Source organism: Diadema antillarum, unplaced genomic scaffold, assembly GCF_040938485.1.
Source record: "Diadema antillarum isolate AM-2024a unplaced genomic scaffold, OU_Dant_1.0 seq00000233_RagTag, whole genome shotgun sequence".
NCBI classification, from domain to species: Eukaryota; Metazoa; Echinodermata; class Echinoidea; order Diadematoida; family Diadematidae; genus Diadema; species Diadema antillarum.
Genome location: NW_027271282.1, coordinates 339,427 through 363,844, shown reverse-complemented (window position 1 = coordinate 363,844; position 24,418 = coordinate 339,427). Strand labels below are relative to the sequence as shown.

The 24,418-nt window shown below is 38.2% G+C and overlaps 2 protein-coding genes across 3 annotated transcripts; one reads left to right on the top strand and one right to left on the bottom strand.

Annotated features, from left to right (window-relative positions):
• The first annotated feature begins 2,172 nt into the window (after positions 1-2,172).
• LOC139729298 (enkurin-like) lies at positions 2,173-4,793 on the top strand. The gene is made up of 3 exons (XM_071640226.1): positions 2,173-2,248; positions 3,300-3,675; positions 4,446-4,793. Exons 1-3 carry the CDS (start codon positions 2,175-2,177, stop codon positions 4,764-4,766), a joined length of 771 nt encoding a protein of 256 aa, XP_071496327.1. The 5' UTR covers positions 2,173-2,174; the 3' UTR covers positions 4,767-4,793.
• Positions 4,794-9,612: 4,819 nt separating this feature from the next.
• On the bottom strand, positions 9,613-23,490 carry LOC139729295 (26S proteasome regulatory subunit 8). Of its 2 annotated transcripts, none has more exons than XM_071640223.1 (11): positions 23,466-23,490; positions 21,816-21,893; positions 20,893-20,962; positions 19,604-19,701; positions 18,980-19,105; positions 17,931-18,092; positions 17,377-17,540; positions 15,120-15,273; positions 14,022-14,231; positions 13,161-13,247; positions 9,613-11,190 (listed from the first exon to the last, which is right to left on the bottom strand). In XM_071640223.1, the coding sequence occupies exons 1-11, from the start codon at positions 23,478-23,480 to the stop codon at positions 11,137-11,139; spliced, it is 1,218 nt and encodes a 405-aa protein (XP_071496324.1). In that variant the 5' UTR covers positions 23,481-23,490; the 3' UTR covers positions 9,613-11,136. The 2 variants fall into 2 exon arrangements, with proteins under 2 accessions (XP_071496324.1, XP_071496325.1); XM_071640224.1 differs by having other exon boundaries at positions 21,816-21,890; positions 23,466-23,484.
• Between the last annotated feature and the right edge of the window lie 928 nt (positions 23,491-24,418).

Genomic DNA, 24,418 nt, shown 5'->3' with positions numbered 1-24,418 from the left:
TGATGGGTATGTGGGTATGAAGTGTGTCTTGGGTGTCTTTTGGTTGTACATGTATTCGCGTCTGATGTTTGAGCGTTTATTGGGCACACTTGTTTAAGTTATTGTGTATCGGGTCAAGTTGTTACACTGTAATAACTTGCCCCATCTGTTGAACATTATATTGAGGTGCAACAACTTTTATAATTAATACCTCAAAGAATTTTCAGTGCTATACTTCTGTTATACTTATACAGGAAAGTCTGATTTACAATGTCATGTGGTTTTCAAGCATAATATTCAAATGTTAAAAAGCTACACTCTTAAGCCAGTTATACATCAGTGACTTGCATGTGAGCATTGTTTAGCTAAAAAAAAAAAATGTTAAGTTGCATGATTTACCTAGTTGCATTGCTGTTCGGTACTTGATTTCCTTTGTTTTGATGAGAAGTAAGCTTGCATTGTACCGTACTGAATACGTGTCCAGTAAACCTGACCTATCCCGTTTATTCATGATTAATGTTGTTAATGTGAATGTACGTCATATCCATCTATATTTAAAGTAGTATCATCCCATCAGAGAAAATTTTACCCTGATTTAATAGAAATACACTGACAGACAGCCACACAGACGCACATATTCACACACACACGAACACACACGCACACATACATAGTAGGGCCTATTACGCATGCACAAACATGCACACACAGGTACACATTCATCTACACGTATAATCATGTCAGATCTGCTTCTACACGATTTATGCATAGGCTACTTTCTAAATAGGCCTTTAGAATATGTAACAAAATACCCCATGTGCTGTTGCAACTTACTCCAACTTATCAGGGCAAAGATGTCACAAAATTTCATGTTTGTTATATATATAATTCGGCAAGATGTTACAAAATGTTATGTTTATTAATTCCATGTAGTATAACACTAATCATGTTTGCTTAATGACTGACAAAGTTTTTACTGTTTCCAAATGATAGTGAGTATAAGTTATTCTCACCAAGAAAATGAAATAAATATATCTGCTTGTTTGCTTAATAGATATCAAAATGTAAAATTTGTAACAACTAGACTGAGTCTCCCCTGTATACATACCTGGACCTGCGAGGACAGAGAAGAATCTCGGAGCTGAACCTCCGGAAAGTCATCGGTGTTCTTATGTGTGTACCATGTGTGAATGCACGTGTGAGTGTGCGGGTGCGCGTGTGTGTATATTTTTTAACCACAAGCGTGAGCCTCCGATTCCCCCCCCCCCCCCCCCCGCAAACTTTCTCAATAGAGTCGAAGACAACAGAGTCGAAGATTGTCGATCTCTATATCTGCTATAATTTAATTTACGTAAGACAATGTCAGAGGGCGTATTGCTCAAAAGGAGTCTTACCTACTTATGGATACTTATGAAGGTGATGGATGAGTACTGAACGCATCTGTATTCAGATCTAAATTTTGTCGACGTTTTCAGTTGCCTGGGTCATGGCCATGTGGAATGTCATCAAACTGAGAATTGATGGGTTCGTACTTCGAAAGCTTGTCTTTGATGAGAATGAAAAAAAAGCAACATTTTGATAAGACGCTATCTCAAACATTTGTCCTCTTTCCTCTCTTTCGTCTCCGAACAGTTCTTCACTGCCTTCAAGATCAATTTGCTACTACTAGGTGATAAAAAAATCCCACTTTTGATACTCAATAGTTCGAAAATTATAACATATCAGATAACACTGTCATTGATATGAGTAATTAGCTGAATAGTGTATCACCGAACTAGAAAGATACACGAGGACCACCACCCCTCCGAACTGGAACCTGCACTTGTCGACGCAACGCAGTGTTGGCGTAGAGGGCGTTTCGATATTTTGGCCTAGTACGTAGCCATAGTGATCGTGACGTTTCACCTCTCTTGACAACGCCAATCGCTGCGAGTGTTTTGCCGTGTGTACTCGAAGCTATGCGTGCGATGCGGAGAGTGTGTGATGTGAACGACGATACAATAACATTACCTCCGTGGAACATGTACAGCAAGATAGGATAGTGTACGTACAGGTGTTCAATACAAGTGCTAACGTGGTACGCAATTGAAGCCTGTGAGCAGAGCTAAGAGGAGCAAAAACCCGAGAAGAATCACTAAAATCGCATTAGGCCTACTGTTGTTCATCCTACTTTCTTCTTGTAAGATTGTATCACCATGGCAATGATGTACGAAGAAAGTATCTACAATCTCATTCCTCAGGAAGAGGTGAAACCAGAGAAGCAGCCAAGGTAAATTTGAATAACGAAACCACCGACTTCACACAGTGTTCAGTTTTTCAAGTTTTTAGAGTAACGTTTATTAGAAACAATTTTTTAGACCGTCAAGAAAGTTCCCACCATCCTTCTCAACCTGTTTAAGCCCGAGGCCCACTTTGTCTCCCATATTTTTTTAAGGCCCAGTAAGATTGAACATTAGAATAGAAAGAAGATCTAGGAATCTGCTTTTTCATTTGATTTTTAATCTTGGCCGACATCGCGGCCCAAGCAGCTGCGAGAGCTTTCGACGCGGCCCACGGTTGAGAAATGGGGGTCTAACTAATTACGTTACGTTAGCTAGGATAACGTGTAGAAAATAAAACATTTGTTTGTCCAGTGCATGTTTGGTCTCCCCATTTCAAAACGTTCAAAGGTACAAACAAAGCGAGGAGTGTGTCTTGCCCTACACACTAAATTACACAAGGGAGAGTTGCCGATCCTCCTACAATTTATATTCTGTTGGTTGGTTGGGGAACCATTCTGGAATCTGGTCATTGCAGCCAACAAACACTCTCACTACGTAACACTATCATCTAGGCCTACTGTTTTCAATTACAGTGTAGATCAACATCACACACTATTCTATGTATCATGACCAAGCGTTGTGGGACTGGACGCGTATTGTAAGTGCGTCTGTAATGAAAATGACGCACCCAGGAATTCTCACGCCGTTTTCAGAGAACGTAGGCCTATGACATATGTTGTCTAGTATATGAGGGGTCTATATCAATTCTTTGAGGTAAAGAAGGGTGCATATTCTATGTAAAATGTGTAAACTTAAGTGTCCGGAAACACCCCCCCCCCCCCCAATCATACATGTAGGTTTTGTACATGTACATTGTTCGTCGTCGTCATCATCATCATCATCATCTGGTACAGGAAGAAGGAGTTGGCTTATAACTCCTGATCACTGCTTCTTAATTGTCCTGTACTAAACTGTTGAAGATACTACTATGAATATGATTGACCTGCATGTTATAGTAACTTATTTATTTTTTTTTTCTTCTGTTTTTGCATTCCACAGGTACAACTCAAAGTTCAAGAGCACAGTAAAAGTTGAGGTCAAGTCAAACAAGGCACCAAATAAGACCATGGGGCCTGCAAAAGTGGAGCTGAAGAAACCAGAAGAGTTTGTGAAGAAACACTCCAAGGAACCCCAGCTGCCTGGGAAAAAGCCCTTCAAGTACCCAGATGAGGATACCAGGAGGCCAGCGGTGCCCAAGAGAGATGAAAAGCCTCTCATGGGTCTGAAATCCAACAAGAATTTCGTCAACACAAATGCTGTGGAAAACATCATGTCAGTCCCAAAGAAACCAGCTGCAAACTTTGTAGACACAGTGAATGGGGCAACGCATCCACTCACTCCATCAGGCCTGATGCCTAAATACGTCAAGAAGAAGGTGAGGACTACAGTACATTTAACCATGATGCATGAACTACAGTGTACATTTGTGTAGGAGAGTAGGTTAATGGTGCAATCTCCAACATGCATGGGCTGGGCTTGTATCATCAGTTGAGATGAGAAGGGCATTGACCCTACAAACTTGAAACAAAGACATACACTTGTACGTTGTACATTGTACATACTGTTCCTGGCATTCAGTTTTTTGTTTTATCATTTCATATTTGTATTTTCATAGGTTTTGTATTTTTGTATTTTCTTTCAGCTAGTGATTAATTTTTTTTCTCTTTTTCTTTTTTGTGACAGTATTACATGTACACTGTACATTGAACCCACATCTATGAGCTCCATCTTCTGCACCTGTATGATGGTGATATGTTGTGCACCCACCGATGCACATATCGGGAGGGATGTGATCCGCGGGCTGTTAACAATCTGTTTCATAAAGCAGCAAGATTACTTGATAAGTTTGTGTTGTAAAGTGCCCTTCAAAATACCCTAGACAAGGCTGTGTTTGAGGAAAGTATAAGAGGAAAGTGACATGAATTTTCAGTACACTTACATGTAGTAAATGCATGTATACATTGTTTTGATTACAGTGCTCTTTTGATTAAACCAAATGTAATTTTCTTTGAAGGAAATAAGATTCTCTTACATGAAGGCTTCACACGTACAATATGTTACTGTAATTTTTTTGTGCTTCCTGCGTGTTTACTTACTGTGCATTTCTCAACAACTTTGCTCATGTCATACTTCATTATTTCACAGGGTTACGGGGAGGTGCCCACCTACCTGCAGAAGCGCAAAGAAGAAGTTGAGAGAGCACAGGAGGAGTATGATGAGTACATCCGCGAGCACTACAGGCGCGGCGCCATGAAATGTCTGACGGAAGAGGAGCGCAGGGCCATTATGGATGGTCTCAAGAAGAACTGGGAAGAGATCCACCACCAGTACCAGGGTCTCTCCGTTGTCACGGATACAGCGCCCAAGAAGGCGAGGAAGGAGCGGATGGAGGCGGAAATGAAACAGCTGGAAAGGGACATTGAGCTCTTAGAGAAACACAAGACCATCTACATTTCAAACCACTGAAAAGGTCTTCCTGCACACTGACTCATATGACAATAACTCTATAAACACTGTTTGCCAGGGGCACGCTGTTGATGAAGCCATATCGGGTGGCTGTGTTTTATGTGTGCACATGTTGGAGCTGTTGTATAAGATGTGGGCTTACCAGTAACTTCCTGTGGTGGAACACTGCAATGCATCAAGACTACAGAGATGCATTGCACACTAACTGAAGAAGCTGTTTCTGGGCGGAAAAGTCAAATTCCTTTTTGCACATGTGGACCATTTGGACATGTGCATTTATGTACATGTATCACGTAGGGAGCATAATTATGTATACTCTGCTCTTGTGTGATCATATTTCATTTTCAGGTGTAAATGGAGAGAAAATAGCATGAAACTTACTGAACATGGTCACACAATTACATGTATACCTGATTACTATTAAGTGGCAGATTCCCTTGGGGAAAAATGCTAGCATATAAAAATGTAAATGAGACCAACCCATCTTGGCACTAGATGTATTCACTAAATTCATTCAGTTTTGCGATATCTATGTCTTCTTTTTTCACATTGCCTATTTTTCAAATTTGTCGAAACAAAATAAAACAAGCAAATATCAAAAACACGAATATTATCTGTGCTTGAGATGAAATGTTAACATAATTATTATGTTGTTTCCTTTAATTGAAACAACTGAATTCCATTCATATACATGGGAAACTCATATTTAGCAATTAGTGTTTCTATGAATGTACTGTTTGATGTAAATAGAGATTGTAAAATACTGTATTCCATTAAACTTATCCATTGGAATGAAGTTACTTTGCTTTGAATTCTTATTTTCCATGCATCTACAATTCCTGTGATTAGTCAAAACATAATGTTGCATTGAATGAGGTATCACTTTATTAGTATTTAGCTCATATGTTATTATACAAATAATGAATGTTTATTAGTGCAATGGACAGAATATTTCATGAGGTGAAAGATGAAATGATCCATTCAACGAGGCGCAGCCTCGTTGAATGGATCAAACATTTCATCTTTCACAGAATGAAATATTCTGTCCATTGCACGAATGAAAAACATTTATTATTTGTTTTATATAACGCCTGAAAGAGATCCTTGTCCTTTCATGTTTTATTTATTTAGAAACAACAGAGAATCTGAGATCGCGAGAGTGTTCACTTAGCGCTTTACGCTAGGTAGCCCGCTGTTGCATACTGTACACTGCAAAACACAAGCGTATACGCGTAGTATGCCGGGCTCTCAGTGAGCGTGCAATGGAGCAAATCGTATAGATCCAAAATTGCAAGGTAAATGGAACCACAATTGCACGGATAATGACGTCATAGTGAAATGGGCCGAATAATCAATGTCAAACAACCAATCAAATTACAAGGATCTCTTCAGGCGTTATATAAATATAAATCAAAGTTTATACTGCTGTAGATTATTCTGCCATCATGCTCAAAATTATGTGTCAATCATAATAGACTTCCATTTAACATTTCATATCAGTTGAAGCATGTATTCAGCTGCCTACTTTGAAACATCATGTCAAGAATAACATGCACATGTAGGGTATTAAAGCAGTGTGCACTGATGTGTGTACATGTACAACACATGAAACACTGGAATACAGTTTATGAAAGCAATGTCCCAGTACGTCAAGAAACAATTACTGGATGAAGTTACTGCTTGCAGTGGAATTGCTGACTATCACTATTTTAAAAGGTGTGTATCCTGAATGTACAGTTCAACTAAGCGACACATACATTTTGTACTTCCGTAAGTACATGTAGTATCCAGTATTATATAACGCCTGAAGAGATCCTTGTCATTTGATTTGTCGTTTGACAGAGGTCACTTTGGGTCTATACCATTTGCTCCATTGCACACTGGCTGAGAGCCCGTCACATTACGCATGTAAAGCACTTGTGTATGCATGAGCACTCATGATCTCAGATTCTCTCTTATTTCCAAATTAATAGAACATCAAATGACAATGATCATTGTAGGCGTTATATAAAACAAATAATAAATGTTTTTGATTTCTGCAATGGACAGAGTATTTATTCGGTAAAAGATGAAATGTTCAATCCATTCAACTCGGCTGCGTCTCATTGAATGGATACTTTCATCTTTCACCTCGTGAAATATTCTGTACATTGCATTCATGAACATTATTATTTGCATAATATCCAATCTGCTAACCCTTTCAAGTGTTCCTGCAGTGTTGGCCTTTACAAGAGTGAATCAATAAATTTTATACCGGAGATTGAGGTGCAGAGTAGTTTAATACAGTATGTCCCACCAAAACTTACTTTCAGACTTTCCTCATTAATAACTCTCAAAATAATCAAATAAACCTAAATGTTTATTCAGGGTATAAAACTGTAGTTTGTTAACTACATCTTGCAGAAAATCCCACTTAATTTGGTTCAGTTGTCACAGGGCAAAATGTGGATCTTCGTAAGGCATGCAATGGGTCCGTTTCTTCTAAGTTTGGCTCTTGGATGGTAGTGACATCCATTTGAATGAAAATATTTTGCTCACAACTGACATGAATTGAACATGTAGCAATTAACAAATAAATTCAAATTATGTGCATAACATATCAATATTGTAAGTACACAACTGTATACAAATAGGTACAATATGTAAATATTGTTGCTTATGATCATCTTGACCACAAAAAAAAATACACTGTAGAGGAAAAAGACAACTGACGCAGAAAACAAAAAGCTATCGGAGGAAGAGCTTCTTCCAGTCTTCCATGAGATGATCATAAATACCTTTCATTAATCATTCATTTTCACATCTTACCAACATTTGTAAAACTCAGAAATGTGCTTCCTTCTTGATGATGATTATTCATTTCATTTGAATACCGAGTAGTTTGAAATGAAAAGCAACAAGCAGTGACTTTTTCAAGATATATATATCTATGCACAAACACAATGAACAACTTTGTATGGTGTGAACATAATGGGCAGCATGTCTCCTTGCAAACTTTGGAGGGAAGGGATTTCTGACATGTTTCACAAAGATCCCTATTTTTCCATGCCCACTGAATCAAATCAAATCAAACAGGGTTTTTCTGCAAGATGTGAGGATTGAGTTACAGTTTCGTAGTCTAAATTTGCATTTTGATAGATTAGGTATTTTTAAAGTTCTTGTTGCAGAAAGTCAGTTTGTTGTTGTTGTCGTTTTGTTTTTGTTTTCGTTTTTTGGAGAGGGGGGTGGCAATAACAGTACAGGGATGACCAGATAAAGAAACAATTCCCACTCAACCATACCACACATGAGGACATGTAAGTATACATAAAAAAACAAGAACAAAAACAACACACACACGGTAGGAGGCATCAGGTAGTTCAGTAAAGCCCGCCGCACACTACACGATTTTGCCCCGATTCACCGGTCTTAAGACCTTAAGACTAGAAGTGTGACGTCACAGTCTTGCCAGTTTCTGGTCGTACGACTGGGTCTTAGCGCCAGTCGTAGAGATTTGACATGTTGAATTTCTACGACCAGTCGTGAGCTTTCAGCCATTCACAACGCAGTAAAATGCAAGCAAGCGTAGTGCGCACTGCGCGCGCTTTACAGTCGGGTCGTATAGTGTGCGGTGTCCGGTCGTACGACTGGTCTTAAGACCCAGCTTGGCTTAAGACTTTAAGACCAGTCGGATCGTGTAGTGTGCGGTGGCCTTAAGAGTACTGGAGATAAAAATATACTGCTATTGGATAAGACTGCACTTCTCCACTAGCGGGCCCCAAAGCTCTCACAGGTGGGCCGCGATGTTGGCCAAAATGAAAAATAAAAAGATATGTGATCCAACTGGGCCTTTAAAAAAAAATGTAGGTGTCAAAATGGGCCTCGGGTTGAAAAAGGGTCGAGAATCATGGGGATAAGACATAGGGGTTAGCAATATCGCAATAACTTCTGTAAGCTTCATACTGTATAAAGCATGTTGTAGGGCTGTGATTTAACTTGCTTATTCTTACCTACTGTATGTATGAAGGGGTTTCAAAGGTGCCCATGCGAAGGGCCAAACTGAAATGCATGTGAGTTGAATTGGGAAAAAATTAAAGTAGATTTGTCGGATGAGTGACCAGTTAAGAACAGGACAGGAGTAACATAGTTGATTTTTTTTTTTTTTTTTTTTTTTTTTTTTGGGGGGGGGGATGAAATATAGTACGATAGGAGACTTAAAGGCATATTCATGTAGATGTCAACATGAATGACAACAATCATTTAGTCTGTGTGTAGTGTAGTGTACATGTATTGGTGCAGTATGATGGTATACAAATAATGAATGTTTATGAGTTCAATGGACAGAATATTTAATGAGATGAGAGATGAAATGATACATTCAATGAGACCCAGCCAAGTTGAATGGATCAAAAATTTCATCTTTCAAAGAATCAGTCAGGTGGGAGAGCTTGTATGCACCACCTCTGATACAACAAGCAAAATCTATGCATGCTGATTCTTGCAAGCACAAATGCACAAAGCCATCTTCTCAGAAAACACAGAGCAACTAAAACCCCACAAAGACTGATCCATACATGCTGCATTTTTTGTTATTTGTATTTTTAGTCTTTTTGTAACATTCTCTGTCTCTCTCGCTTAACTTTTCTAGCTTGCTGTGTGACTGTCTCTGACCAACATGCAATCTATCTTTATGCGTTACACCTACATTGCTTTAGATATGTGTAAAAGAAGCCCTAAATGGCTTTACGTCAGCTGAGTGTGTGAGGCTATGAGCTAATTGCCTCTCATCTGGTGATGCCATTACACTGGTTATCATAAAATGAACTCGGACACAACACAATCACCAGTAACATGTTGAATCCATTTATTATATTTTTCTGCTCAGAATGATTGAAGTTGAAATGAAATTATTTGGACATCACTCAAATATCATCGGCTTGTTACAAATTCTGACAATACACATGACAAAACCTTGTAAGATCGGGACATATTTTGTCAGCCACAAAGACACCTATAAAAAAAATATTTAAAAAAATGAAGAAAAAAATACCAGAAGTGAAAGCAGTAACATGTTTTGCTCAGGGACAGCCTTTGGACATCAAAGACTTCATGAACATGCATTACACATAACATATGATGCATTTATATTGAATACCAGTCAATGTTCTACCCTGCAGGGGACGTGATTTCAGGAATTTACCCACGTAACAACTCAATCTATCTCATTCCTGACAACATCAATATGGTTATCAAATTTCAGTGTACCACAGCTTGTCACAAGCATGGCGATCTAAGATGAAGATCATACACCAGAACCATCCAGTTTAACTTTGCATTCTTCAAATCCAAAAGGTATTTTTAAAGTATTATCGCCACGGAGCTATTGTATTTAACTGGTACTCTCTCTGAAGCACAGAATGAACAATTATACAAGATTTGAATTCTTCCATTCATTCCACTGTCTTCTTCACTGCTTTAATCAATTTGACCAGTGTCTCCTTGTCCTTAGCAAGTCTCCATGAGATAAGGAGTCTTATTTTCAGCAAGAATGCAGGTACTCAACATTAAAATCTTAAACTGAAATGCTCCACAATGACAACCAAAAAAAAGTGTAGTAAGTGTTGCGGTCACATACTCTGCAATTTGAGCATATGACAGTAAATTTTAATAGCTCATAACAGCTGGACTTGCAACCAACATGTAAGTGGCACAAGGTATGGAATTCCTTGTTTAAAAATGTGTTAGTCATCATAAAATTGAGGACCTGACCTACCCATTCTCTTCTCATTTGTCACAATTAATGACTTTCAAGCAATAACATGTAGACATATAATGTATACGTCACACATGTTTGACAGTTTTCATTTTCACAAATTTGGCAAGTCAGATGCTACTTGCAAATCTAACACCAAAAAGAAAAAAAAAAACAAAAAACGAACGAACTCTAATCCACATGTGAATTGCAAACATGCAGTGATTTATGCATATATTTCTCTGTTCACTTCTGTACTCCACAATTGCAAGTTTTACATGTGAAATTGTCAGGAAGTTCCGATTCACAAAAAATTAGACTCGCTCCATAAATGGTGTACACAGTAAAGAGGTCCTTGTCACAAATGAGAAGTCTTCATATGTCATTTACATATTCTGTAAAATGTAGTTGCAATTTTGTTTTCTACTACTATTTCTTACAAATGTATTTTCTCTCCATCTCTTTTTCTCTCCCTCTCTCTATATCTCTCTCTCCCGCTCTCTCCCTTATTACACACACAACTCTCCTACATATGAACAAGTAGACTCTTTCAGGATTAACTCCAGAAGTCCTGTACAAGCAGTCTAACATTTCTTAGAATTTGCATCTAGCACGTGTCATACTTCCTCTTCTGAAAATTTACTTCCAGAATTTCTTGATGGACATGTTCTTCTCTGAATCCTTCTGCATGATCTGTACAAGAAATGAAAAAATTAAAAGAGATTTTCCAAGAGCTCAGTACATTGTTTCATTTCTTTAATAGTCATGTACATGTACAGTATGCATTATGTGACATCCAACAATGAAATAATCTCTGCCTCTCTGACTAAAGGTGTTTCCACATTAGTTTTCAGGTCAAGTACAAGCCATGTGTAAGGAAAAGGTGGTGTAATTTAATTTTCTCATTCCCCATTGCTGTTAAATTGGAAATTTGTCCACGATTTATTTTCGCACTTGGCTAGGCTAGATGAATTTCTTGTGTTTCTAATTTTGTGGACTGTGGTGACAATTAAGCGAGCAATTCAAACAGCTCATTGCTGCCTTGGTGGTTAAGGGCTTTGGCAGCACATTCTGTACTACGGTAAGAAAAGGTAACTGGTTTGCATTACGACAGCATATTTACTCACGCAACAGGACAAGCAAATGTAAAGAAAACTACCTGGTATGAAATGGCAAAACATGCACAAAATTTGCACACTTTTCATTTTGCGCAAGTTTCATGTCATATGAAACATGCAAAATTTCCACAACCAGAAAATTTCAACAGTAATGTATATTCAGAAGATGACAGACCAGCAAAAATGACAACATTTGCAAACACCCCCTTTCCCCCAAAGTAACAAGGAAAAGTAGAAATTACGCGGTGCGTAACATATGTCCCCGCCGGAAGTAGCATTTTGTAACAAAATGTGCAATATAGGTAAAAAATCAAGGTCAAAGGTCAAAGAAGTCAAAGGTCAAAATTCTGTGTAGAAGTTTTGAAGCCCTCACCTAGTGCCATCACATAAAGCAAATGGAATCGAAATTGGGTTAGAAATGGCGAAGGAGTAGCATTTTGTAGCCAATGTACAATATCAGGTAAAAAATCAAGGTCAAAGGTCAAAGAAGACAAAGGTCAAAATTCTGTGCAGAAGTTTTGAAGCCCTCACCTAGTGCTATCACATAAAGCAAACGGAATCGAAATCGGGTTAGAAATGGCGAAGGAGTAGCATTCTGTAGCAAAATGCACAATATAGGTCGAAAATCAAGGTCAAAGGTCAAAGAGGTCAAAGGTGAAAATTCTGTGTAGAAGTTTTGAAGCCCTCAACTAGTGCCATCATATAAAGCAAACGGAATCGAAATCGGGTTAAAAATGGCGAAGGAGTAGCATTTCGTAGCAAAATGTACAATATGGGTCAAAAATCAAGGTCAAAGGTCAAAGAAGTCAAAGGTCAAAATTCTGTGTAGAAGTTTTGAAGCCCTCACCTAGTGCCATCACATAAAGCAAACGGAATCGAAATCGGGTTAGAAATGGCGAAGGAGTAGCATTTTGTAGCAAAATGTACAATATAGGTCAAAGGTCAAGGTCAAAGGTCACGACTGAAATTCTGTGTAGAAGTTTCAAAGCTCCCATGTAGTGCTATCATATAAAGCAAACAGAATCAAAATTGGCTCATAAATGACAGAGAAGTAGCAAATTGAAGATTTTGATCACACACGGACGCACACACGGACACACAGACGGACGGACGGACGGACGGACACACGGACGGACACACGGACACACACACGTACGGAGCCCGTTTCATAGTCCCCTGCTCGAACTCGTTCGGCGGGGACAAAAAATAGTGTTATCTTCAGCTTTTTAAATTTCCTTGCATTTAGGACACGTGCCTCCTGTAAAAGGTGTTCTTTTGGCCGGTAGGCCTATAGCCCAAATAACATGAGCAATATCACAGATTAACAAAGTCATTGCTGCAATGCTGGATTTCAAATCGTGACAAGTCCAAAAAGAGCATAAGAGAGGAAGACAGAAAGAGAGAGAGGGAGTGAACATGAAAGCAATAGAGGTAATGAAGAACATTTCATAAACACATGGGTAACTCTTCAAATGGTCTTGCATCTCTTGGCTGGAAAACAGAAGGATTATAATAAAACAGGATGTTGATAATGATGGTGGTTACCTTGGCAACAGCCATTTCAAAGTCCTCCTGGGTCACATGAACTCTCCTCTCCCTGAGGGCATACATGCCTGCTTCGGTGCACACACCCTGGGCATAGGGAATAATGAAACACATTTTGGTGACTCCTATGAAAATGTCTTCATACCGCTAAATGGTGAATCTTCATGTGTTTAGCTGTCACAACTCATGGTATCTCATCACCATCCATTCAATCACCCCAAGAATGGACCGTAAATGCAATGTACATCAGACAACCTACACATCTAGGTGCAAAACATCACAATTTCACACAAAGGCTACTGTGATGCAATAAGAATTAAAGGATTGCACAATTCTTATTGACAGGGTTTATGTCACAACATCTGATTGGCAAAAACAAAGACAAAAAGCAAAAAACAAAAACAAGGAAAGAAAGAAAAACAAAGGAATAGTTGAAGGAATTCAGTTGTAATGGAGCTCTTGGCAAACTAGGTACAAACAGGAGCACACTGCTTACCCACAATCCACTTCCAACAATCCCAGGCACAACGAACATTTCATTAAACTTTGTGAGTTATGGGTAAAGAAGCGGTCAGTCTTTTGAAGTATGGTGTGTTTCAGCATCAACATTTGTACCTTTCGATCATAAGAGTAGTTACATGTATGTTTATAATACTAGCTGCATCACTGGAGAGATAAGTGGATAAGAGCATCTACATTAAGATCAATGTGAGTTGTATCTCCCTTTCTTACTTTGCTATTAATCTTAGAGTGCAGAGATGTGTGTATGCTGATGGACACACAGGTCTACTTATTTCTAGCCCACAATAAACTTGAGCCTCTTACAATCTGTCACCTACAGTAACATGACCTTTGACCTACCTTGACCTCTGCCCCTGATGCTCCTGGCATAAGTTCAGCAATTTTCCTCAGATTGATGCCTCTCGTCAGGTTCATCTTTCTCGAGTGGATCTTCAGGATGTCAAGACGGGCTTCCTCATTCGGCGGAGGGAACTCGATCTTGCGATCAATGCGACCGGGTCTGAGGAGCGCCGAGTCCAGGATATCAATTCGATTGGTAGCCATGATGACCTGATAATACGGAGATCTCATTGTTTAGGGTCACTTTGCACATAGTCAAAGACTTAACTGAAATAGCTTATGTCACCATGCACCATATGCAAAGATTAATTACATTTGCTTCTAAAGTCATTTCATTACAAAGTAGTACTGTCTTGAGTTTACTTTAAAACTGGAAACATTCACTTATTTCAATTTGGGCCTCTGAATTAATTAAAAGTGTCACTATTTTAGTTCATTCATGCAGTTTTTCTTTCCCCTTTCAATTTATTTTGACTTCTGTGCATCAATACAAAATTCAGACATGGTCAAAAGCTTAGTTAGGCTGCCTGAAGGATGCCACAATATTTGGCAAACTGACACTGCAATGGCTACATTATTAAGTACTGTCCCATTTCATTGAAATCTTCAGTGGTTGGTTGTTCATGCCTCCATACATTTTAGTAGAATTTCTCATTACAGCCAATCTCTTATTTGGTACTGCACAATAAACAAACAATTCTGGACCTAAAGGTAGCCTGACATCACCCTTGATCTACCCAATGAAGAATACATGCAGTTTCACTCAACTTTGCATGAATTTATGCAAGTTGATCATGTATTTACAGACATTAACTTTCAGAGTACGGTGATATGCAGAATAAATGAATCAAGGAAACAAGCACACATATCCCAAACCCACAGACTACTTGTACAGAGGAAGGAACAGATGCCTACTAAGGCTGGATCACTGATATTCAAGAGATGTTTCTTCACAAGCAATTCAGGTGCTGAACACTTATAACCCATTGAGGATGAGCTGATATCACTATAACATGCATTTCCCAAAAGCATGTGCAGGAGTCTACTTGGGAATAGTCTTCAATGGGTTAAACGACCCCATGCAGATGCCGCACTCACCTTGATGTTCTTGGTGGCTTCAAAGCCGTCCAGCTGGTTGAGGAGTTCCAGCATAGTTCTCTGCACCTCACTGTCCCCACCGGAGCTCCCCTCGATACGAGTCGACCCAATGGAGTCAATCTCATCCATGAAGATGATTGACGGTGCATGCTCTCTGCAAAATAAATACATTGTAAATAACGCTATAGTGTTAGCAGAAAGAAATGATAACATCCACAGTGTGTGTAACGGTACAGCATGGACACACTGTACCCCCTTTCTTCCTCACATTCTTGTTTTAACCAGTTAAGAGTCATTTGCATGAGACAAAATTTGTACCATAAAAAAGAACAAGAACAAGTACAGTTTGATCAGCACAATTACGTTACGCTTGTTATATGGTAGTATTGTGCATATAAATCACATGCATGTTTTTGTGACACTGAATGGCTCATTCACATCTCACTGATGGTGTAACTCTGATCAACCATAAGTATACCAACTGACTAAATGTACATGTGACTCTTAGGTTACACTACATCATAGCAAAACACACACATTAGTCCATGGGCCAGGCCAGATATTGGTACCATCTGAGGTGGCAAAACCTTTTTGGTGTCATTTTGTTTGTCGGGCATAGATATGCTTATCAAGCTATGATAGCATTTCCAAATGAGTAGCTTAGTCATAGTAAATGAATTTTTAACCAATTTGGTCTCGTTGTTATATCCCTATACTTCTGAATCGAAACTAACCGCTATACAAAGAAGAGCACTGTCTTCTGTATGTTCCATAGAGCTGTAAAATGCAGCTCTATGGTATGTTCACAGGTGTTCTATTGTAAACGCGGTGCGTTTAGTCTTTATTCAAGGCAGCGAAGGGAATATCCAAAGGTTATGATGTCCACAGCGCTTAGTCTTTATTCTAGACGGCGAAGGGAATATCCGAAGCGTATGATACAGTGTATATCCTTTTATCTAAAAACAACAACAACAACAAAAGCAATTCCTCGTGAATTTTACCGTATCTTTCAATTATTTATCATTTTCCCGCGAAAACACTACGGTGAAAACGCTGATACCCCGCCAATGTCGCTTTATTTCCCTCCAACAATATAAGATAAGGCAAAAACAATGTACCGGTACACTACGATACATTATAATGAATGATATTGTAAATGAACAGAGTGAGTTTTGTTTAAAACTGATGTATTTGTTGATAGGGTAGTATAAAAACAGTATAGATAATCCCTTTTATGAGGAACTTTAGATATGATAACGGTACATTGGTCTAGATAAAGACTAAGCGCACCGCGTGACAGCTGTGGACATCATAACCCTTTGGATATTCCCTTCGCTGCCTTGAATAAAGACTAAGTGCACCGCATTTACAAACAGAACACCTGCGGACATACAGAAGGCAGTGCTCTTCTTTGTATAGCGGTTTAGTTTCGATTCAGAAGTATAGGGATATAAAAACGAGACCGAATTGGTTAAAAATTCATTTATTATGACTAAGCTACTCATTTGGAAATGCTATCATAGCTTGATAAGCATATCTATGCCCGACAAACAAACTGACACCAAAAAGGTTGTGCCACCTCAGATGGTACCAACAACCCATTTTTCGGGTCTTGGCCCATGGACTACATATCTAGACATAATATTCAAGTGACTACTGTATCTTATGAGGACAAGAATTTGACCAGACATACTTAAGACAATCTTGGAGAAAATCTAGTTCATAACTTACAGACAATATACGCATGAATTGCTTTCAGTAACAGTAATAAAGACCAAAATTCAAATATCAATGTTGCATACAATATTGTGATATGCACACTGAGCTGAATAGGTATTCGTAATTTCAAGAACTATGGTAATGGACCTTCTGTTTATAATCCAGAAAAAGTGGTATCTGTACATATTCACACGTACCACCAAACTTGGAGTTGATGGTCTGTCACAGTATAAAGTTTACATGAAAACTTTAGGATTGCCTCTAAAGACAGACAATTTCAAGTTCATGAGACATTGCATTTGGTTATCTTCCTAAAACTATCATGGGAGCAATAACTTTGTTCATTTTTTAATCCCCTCCTCCCCCCCCCCCCCCAAAAAAAATACAAACATAGGAAGTTGTTATAAACTTTAACCCATTGAGGACGAGTCCCGAGTACACTCGGGCAAGTGTCCATGGGAAATGAGTGTTGTAGCAAAATCAGCCCATCCTCAACAGGTTAAGATGGAAATTATGGTTGTACAGTTGCCATGCATACCTTGCCATGACGAAAAGTTCCCGGACCATCCTGGAGCCCTCACCAATGAACTTCTGGACAAGCTCAGACCCTGAGACTCGGATAAAGGTGCATTCCGTATGGTGAGCTACAGCCCTGGCCAGCAGTGTCTTACCAGTGCCTGGTGGCCCATACAGCAACACTCCCTGAACATAGCAAACAAAGGTGGAGGATTCTTGTTCTCAGCCCTGAATTTCCCCAGTCACACATTTGATATATATGATGAATTCTCTGGAGATGGCTGGAAGAGATCTGTCTACACATTGTGAATATAAAATCAAACTGAAACAGAACTGAACTGAATATCTACTCTGCTTTAGAGCCATCTACTAGGATAATACTGAATGTCTTCACAATTTATACATTACTGAATATATTTTAAACAAATGATTGTCAGGCTCATCATTAATTCAAACTGTACAAACCACAGTTCTGTAAAATATTTCTTGAGATACTTGGCTTATAGGAGGAACCATCTTATCAAAATATCTATAACACAAAATGCAACTTGTGGGACTGACGACAAAAATGCAAACCTTTGGTTGTGCGATGCCAAGGGCATCAAATAGCTCTGGATGTTTGACAGGAAGCTCAATAACTTCTTTGATCTCCTTGATTTGCTTGTCGAGACCCCCAACCATCTCATACGTTGAGTCTGGGACTTTCTCCACCATCATGAGACTGACAAGAGGGTCCACCTGGGAGAAAAAAAGAAAGACAAATATCATCAATATTACAACATAACATTCTTAATTAGCATAAGATACAAAAACAATACTCACAATTATGAAAATGAAATCAATGTATCAATAATTCTCATGCTAATATCAATCATGTGTAGCGATATTAATAAACCTCATCATTAACATCATTCTCATCAGTCAGCATCAACAGAATGATTTTAAACTTGTTTGTTGATCTGTATAACCCAGTGAGGGTAACTAATGTATTCCCACACTCAGAAAAAGGAAGAAGAGTAAGTACTACAAACAAACAAATCAAAGGATGACTACACTGGTACTTTTGGCCATATACTGAATTCCTTTCAATTACACATTAACTGCATAATTGACCAATTTGATTCTACATAGAAACAACACTAACTTGCCCCCATGACTCCAGACCATATGACACTCAACCTAAGCCATGATAACACTGACTGGAAAAAAAGGCACAAAATAATTGAATAAACAAGCACTAATTACAGGCATGGCCTAGATGTATGAGTGTTGTGTTCAAATGAGGTGTTCCAAGCTGTGTTAATAGAGTATGCAGTTTTCGCTTTTCTTCTTTTTTACAAAGCACAGTGGGATTATTTCAAAACTTTGCTTCAATACCCCTGCCTTGTAAAATTGACTTTAGTTTCCATTTCAGAACAAAATCATAGGCTACTTTGCATCTCCATGATATCATTTTCCAACAAAACTTTACTGTTCATTGAATTGACACACTCACTACACCATTACATTCCCAATCATTCTGGGTTTTGATGAATTTAAACCTTAGCCTGAATGTTAAAGCAAACAGGAATGCCAGAACATACTGCTACATGTACCCACTGAGAACCTTTGTTGTGACTGCTTACCTTGTTTGGAAGAATCTTGTGCAGGGTGTGGCTGTCATTCCGAAGTGCTACCCTGCAGTTGGGTTGAACATCGGCTATGTCAATGGATTTGTCAATGTCCACTACAAACTTTCCTTCAGGATGTACCTGTGGTGAAGGAGAAGGCCATAGGTAATGAACAATTATGATATTATGTATGACCTCTAGAAAACTGACATCAAAATCATATGCATATATTTCTTCAAACCAAAAACAAATACAACACAAACAAAATATACAACAAATATCACACTATGCTTTAATAATATGATTTAACCAAAGCTTGATGACAGCTTTACTCACAACATACTAATAGAAGCATGAGAACAATATCATCACAATCCAGTTTCTTGATTTTGGTCTTTCAGGTTTCAAATGGATTGATGGTATATAGTGTATCATAAGTAATGATTGAATATGCATATCAACATCACACTCTACATGTGTAATTCACTGAGAGAATACCACTCACATTGATTCATATTTCTTCAAAGCATGTTATGAATGCATTTAAACTAACATTAAGGAGACTGCAATCTGTACAAATAATGTTCACACAGAATAGGATATTAGATGTTTGAATGCAACAAACCATTTAGTTCTTACCTTGACAAGAACTTTCTTTTTGTCCATAGCTTTGACAACCTCTCCTACATGGGATCCTTGCTCCTGAAGTAACTGGAGCTCTTCTCGTAACATTCGCACTGAAATACAAACAGACATGATACATCAACGAAGAGACACGATACATACTACATCTGTATGTATACATAATGTCTTTAATAAGACAGAAGGTAACAGACTTAAGAACTTACACAATTTTATTATCTTGCTTGGCAATATGGTACTCTAAACAGCAATGCCAAGGCAAGGTACAAATGTAGCATTGACTGATTTTTCTGTTCTTTTCTTGAGAAAATTGAATATCAATATAAAGTAGATTGTAATGGGGCGAAGGAGACGTTCCAGTGACAGTGTGACAAATCTGAGCAAATTTATATGGTGTGCTTCTTTTGACATCATCAGAGAGAAGCCAAGTTCAGATAAAACACGAAATCCCTACCATCGTATTGTTTCATTTATCTAAAATATAGCTCTGAGTGGGTTTATGGTCACCTGACATTCAATTGCTGCTCGATCCTGTGTACATGACTTTTGCTGATATACATTGCATGTATGTACAAGTACAGTGTACTTTGTATATACATGTTACATGTACATATCAGCTTCACATCACATATTAAGGAATGTTTTGATGTAATCATTTAACTTTTCTGCATCCATTACACTGCATTCCTCAAAAATGTTTCTTGCCTTTTATGACATCTGCAACAGCTAAAATACGCATCATAATACCTAATGGTAAACACCTTGCAATAATAAGATGCACTCACTCACAACAGCAAGAGTTCAACATATTTTAAACAATACCATTTCACAACTTTCGTTGCAAAACATTGTTTACTCTCACACATGGAACGTTTTCCAAATAGTAAAACCATTGTAATCTTAAGGTTCGAAGGTGTTATGCTATGAGATCTGTCTGTGCAAAAGTCAAGGAAAGGTGTAAAACAGTAGCCATTGCTATGCTTATTTCACCTGACTACATTGTTGGTGACATCATGGAAGGCAAGAGAGATATTCTAAAGGCGGAGCTTGGTGAGTGCAGGAAAAAAAAAAAAATTACTAAAAAAACTTCACATACATATTCAAATTACAAAAAAACCCAAGAATTTGTGACTTGTATACCTAGTACAGAATGTACTCACTTCAGTGGATGCCAACATGTAATGAATGTCAGAGAACCTTTAACACATTTTTATTGTCTTAGAAGAACCACCATGTTCCCAGGCAGTGAGGCTACACAAGAACAACCTTCAATCATTTAAACTTACCTTTTGCATTGAGTTCATTTCGTTGGGCTTCCAACCGCCTCAAATTCTGTGTCTTGTCAGTGACCACTATCTGTGAAGGAGTAAGAGTTTCACAGGATAGCATGTTTACACACTGTTACGTACTTTCAGTACAACATACATGTATATCTCTTCTGCCTTACAGCTCTCTAAAATAGAGTTTTTGAGAAACACAATAATACTTTTAATATTTCTTATTCCTTCATTGCAGTTGTTGGGAACATATTTAACCATGCGCCCTCTTGTCCTTCCAAGTCCCAAGTTATGTACAAAAATTATACTTGCAAAACATCTAGGCCTATATCTAGAAGCTGGTGCACAGTATTTCATGGATATCATGCAACAATTGGACATCACTTCATGTGTACATGTATGTTATGATTAGAAAAACGTGAAAGGAACATTTTCCATTCCTTGAGAGGTTTGTACAAACTGAAGGCAGAGTGAGGTACACCATACAATTGTACATATCTTACATCAAATAAAAGATGAAGTTCTTTTCCTCACCAGTGGCAGATCTCATTTTAAATCTGTATGCATGGCAAAATATAAGCTAACTATTTGTTCTGAGAAATGTAACTATTCAATTATTTGGTCATGACTATAGAAAACATGCTGCATTGATATCACCACTCTTAGATAAAACGTCCAATACACTGTATGTCACTTTCAATCTCTCGATAGAAGCAGAGGGCAAAAAGCAAAAATCAGCATTGTTTACTGTTGTTGTTATTTTAAAGATCGAAAGAAGAGAAAGAGAGAGAAATGGGGCCCTATACAAATAAGTTGCCCCGAATTGTTTACTGATAAGCAATAACCTACAGAAATTTCCTACATCATTATGAATTGATAAGTTGTTCATGAGCCATTTATACCCAGTACCCATAATCTATTTTATTACTTACCTGTAATTCCTCAATTTTTGTTATGTAGTATCTTTGTATCCCATCTTTACGATCAGTTTCATCCACTTCCATTTTCTGCTGAAAAAAAGGAAAGTGCACAATGTATACAAAAAAAAAATACTTGAATTGAAAAAAAATATATATATATTACTGCAGATGGGGAAAAATCGTTGTAATTGTTCACCCTCTGTATTTTTCAGTTAACCTATAATGCAACTGCTGATCCACAGAACAATTTTCACAAACACGTCAGAAAAAAACAAAACTACACTGTATTGTAGTACTAGCAGATCTTCATCCTGTCATCTAAGACAAATACAGCTTTCCAGGCATTGACACTAATTCCATTCATTTAAAAAAAGAAAAAGAAAAAAAAAGCGGTCTACTACTTCTGTACCTATCCTGGCAATAAATAGTGGAGGCATGCATTTGGCAGCCAATGCAACATCATTCAACTAGGATTCCTACAGCTGTACACTAGGAACCCAGCGCAGGGCATTGGTGCGGTTAACCCGTGGGCGTTGAGGGAGAGTTCCAAGTATCGGGCAGGTGTCTATGGAGTATGGGAAATGCGTGTTGTAGCAAAATCAGTCCATCCTCAATGGGTTAACAATGGTTAACATTCCACAATATCATTCAATTAGGAGTTAAGTTTATGGAGTAAAATTGATGTAACGTTAGGGATAGGGATAGGGATATTATAATTCTGCTACGTGTCCACTCTTTGGAGAGATGATTGAAGGAAAAGGAAGATAATATAGTAGCCTATCACCTAATCATTCCAACAACAACAACAACAACAACAAAACCATCACAGACAGTTTGTTTGAAATCTCGCCTTGCCTTGTGAGGTACATACATGTTGATGTATGATGGGGGGGGGGTGTGTTTCTAGGCACTTCAATTCGCGTGTGAAAATTTACCTATTTTTGGCTATTTTTACATACATACAACATGCACCCTTTACTAAGTACCTAAAAAACTTGATATAGACTCCTCATATACTAGACAACATACTCTGAAAACGGCGTGAGAATTAACCTGCTAAATCGTTTGATTTCCCCTTCAAAGTGACTCCATGTACGCGTTTGGCCCCACAACAACGCTTGGTCATACTACTGCTAGTATAGAAACTAAGTTACATAACCAGGGCTGCCAACTCTCTCACTCATTGAGAATGAGAATCACTCATTTTGGTCCTTTCACACTCTAAAACTTTATTTGTATTTCTTTGCATGCATTTCTATTGATCTCACTCATTTTGACTCCTAAATTATAGCATTGGCCTATGGGAGTCTCACTCCCAACTAGTTTCCAATGTTGGCAACCCTGAGTTCACTACTAAACTTGTGCAAGTTCTGCACTGCATGGCATGTGGTATGCGCTTCCATTGAGCTTTTCCTACGTTTACGTGTAGTGAATGACAAAGCGTTATTTCATTGGCCCCATACATTCACTTCGGCGTAGCCGTTTCGAAAAACAAAAGCTCCCGGTGAATATGGAACCGCTAATGGTAACTAATATATCACTCCAAAATTTTCCTACTGCAATTGACAAGTAGAGTCTTAGCATTTTAACTCAGGGAATGCTAGTTCCGAAAAAACAAGTGAATCAAACGATGAATAACTCTAAATAAAGCAAGCTACTTACATCCATTTTCGGCATGTAAAGAAAGATCCCCTGAATGAAATGTGACGTTGAGGGCAGCCTTCAGAGCGCATCAAACCTGTCTGCCTAAATGTAAGTGTGCTGCAGGTTGGATGGGCCCTGTCTTATAAAACTTGTGATAGAAATCAATCAATCACAAATCTCTTGAAAGCTTCAATCAATCGCAACCTGTGATTGATTGATGGCAGTTCTCTGTCTTAATTTCAATCATAACTATTTTATAAGATGAATTTGCATTCAATTGTAAAGTTGTGATTAATTTTAATCAATCACAAAGACGGGGCCCAGGGCAGGGGCAGAGCTGGGGGGGGGGGGGGGGGGGGCATTTCATGAAGCAGTTTGGTCGGATATTTTTCTGACAAACTGTTGCAAGCTACTGAAATCCTTGCATCTGAATGGCTGAGAGCAACTTTGTCTGACAACTTTGTTGGACAAAATGCTTCATGAAATGCCCCCCAGAAATGAATGACTGTATGTATTAATGAAAATTCAAATTCAAATTCAAATCATAGATATTGAGTTGATCAATAAAGTAAATGATCAAAGAGACACACAAAGCTATAAATGGGTGAAGTGCCGATTATATAAAAAGAAAAAAAGACAAAGAAAGAGCGAGAACTGTCGAAGTGGAATTATTTTTCGCTGCAGGTCTCCAAATCATTCAAGAGCAAGGCCTTGAAAGCAAATTATATTCTAAGGCCCCAAACATCGACGGACCCTCTGTCCAGTTGGCCCAATATTGGGGTGTTAGACAGTACCCCTGACGAAGGAAAGGGAGTCATATCAAAACTAAGTCAATACTTAACTTGGTTGATCGGTACCAATGCTTAATGCTTTTTCATCATTTGCTGATTTTTTATATTCATTGAAAAGATTTCAAATGTGGATATTTCAGTATTTCAGACATCAGAGTGGTATGAAAAACAACGTCGATG

What these genes read in the sequence shown, in the direction of transcription:
- LOC139729298 (XM_071640226.1), top strand. Translation starts at nt 2,175, where the DNA reads ATGGCAATGATGTACGAAGAAAGTATCTACAATCTCATTCCTCAGGAA. An exon ending in AAACCAGAGAAGCAGCCAAG is followed by an intron (nt 2,249 to 3,299) that starts GTAAATTTGAAT and finishes TGCATTCCACAG; the next exon opens with GTACAACTCAAAGTTCAAGA. An exon ending in CTAAATACGTCAAGAAGAAG is followed by an intron (nt 3,676 to 4,445) that starts GTGAGGACTACA and finishes ATTATTTCACAG; the next exon opens with GGTTACGGGGAGGTGCCCAC.
- LOC139729295 (XM_071640223.1), bottom strand. An exon ending in TTGGCATCGCACAACCAAAG is followed by an intron (nt 17,541 to 17,930) that starts GTTTGCATTTTT and finishes TGCTATGTTCAG; the next exon opens with GGAGTGTTGCTGTATGGGCC. An exon ending in TTGAAATGGCTGTTGCCAAG is followed by an intron (nt 11,191 to 13,160) that starts GTAACCACCATC and finishes TTTCTTGTACAG; the next exon opens with ATCATGCAGAAGGATTCAGA.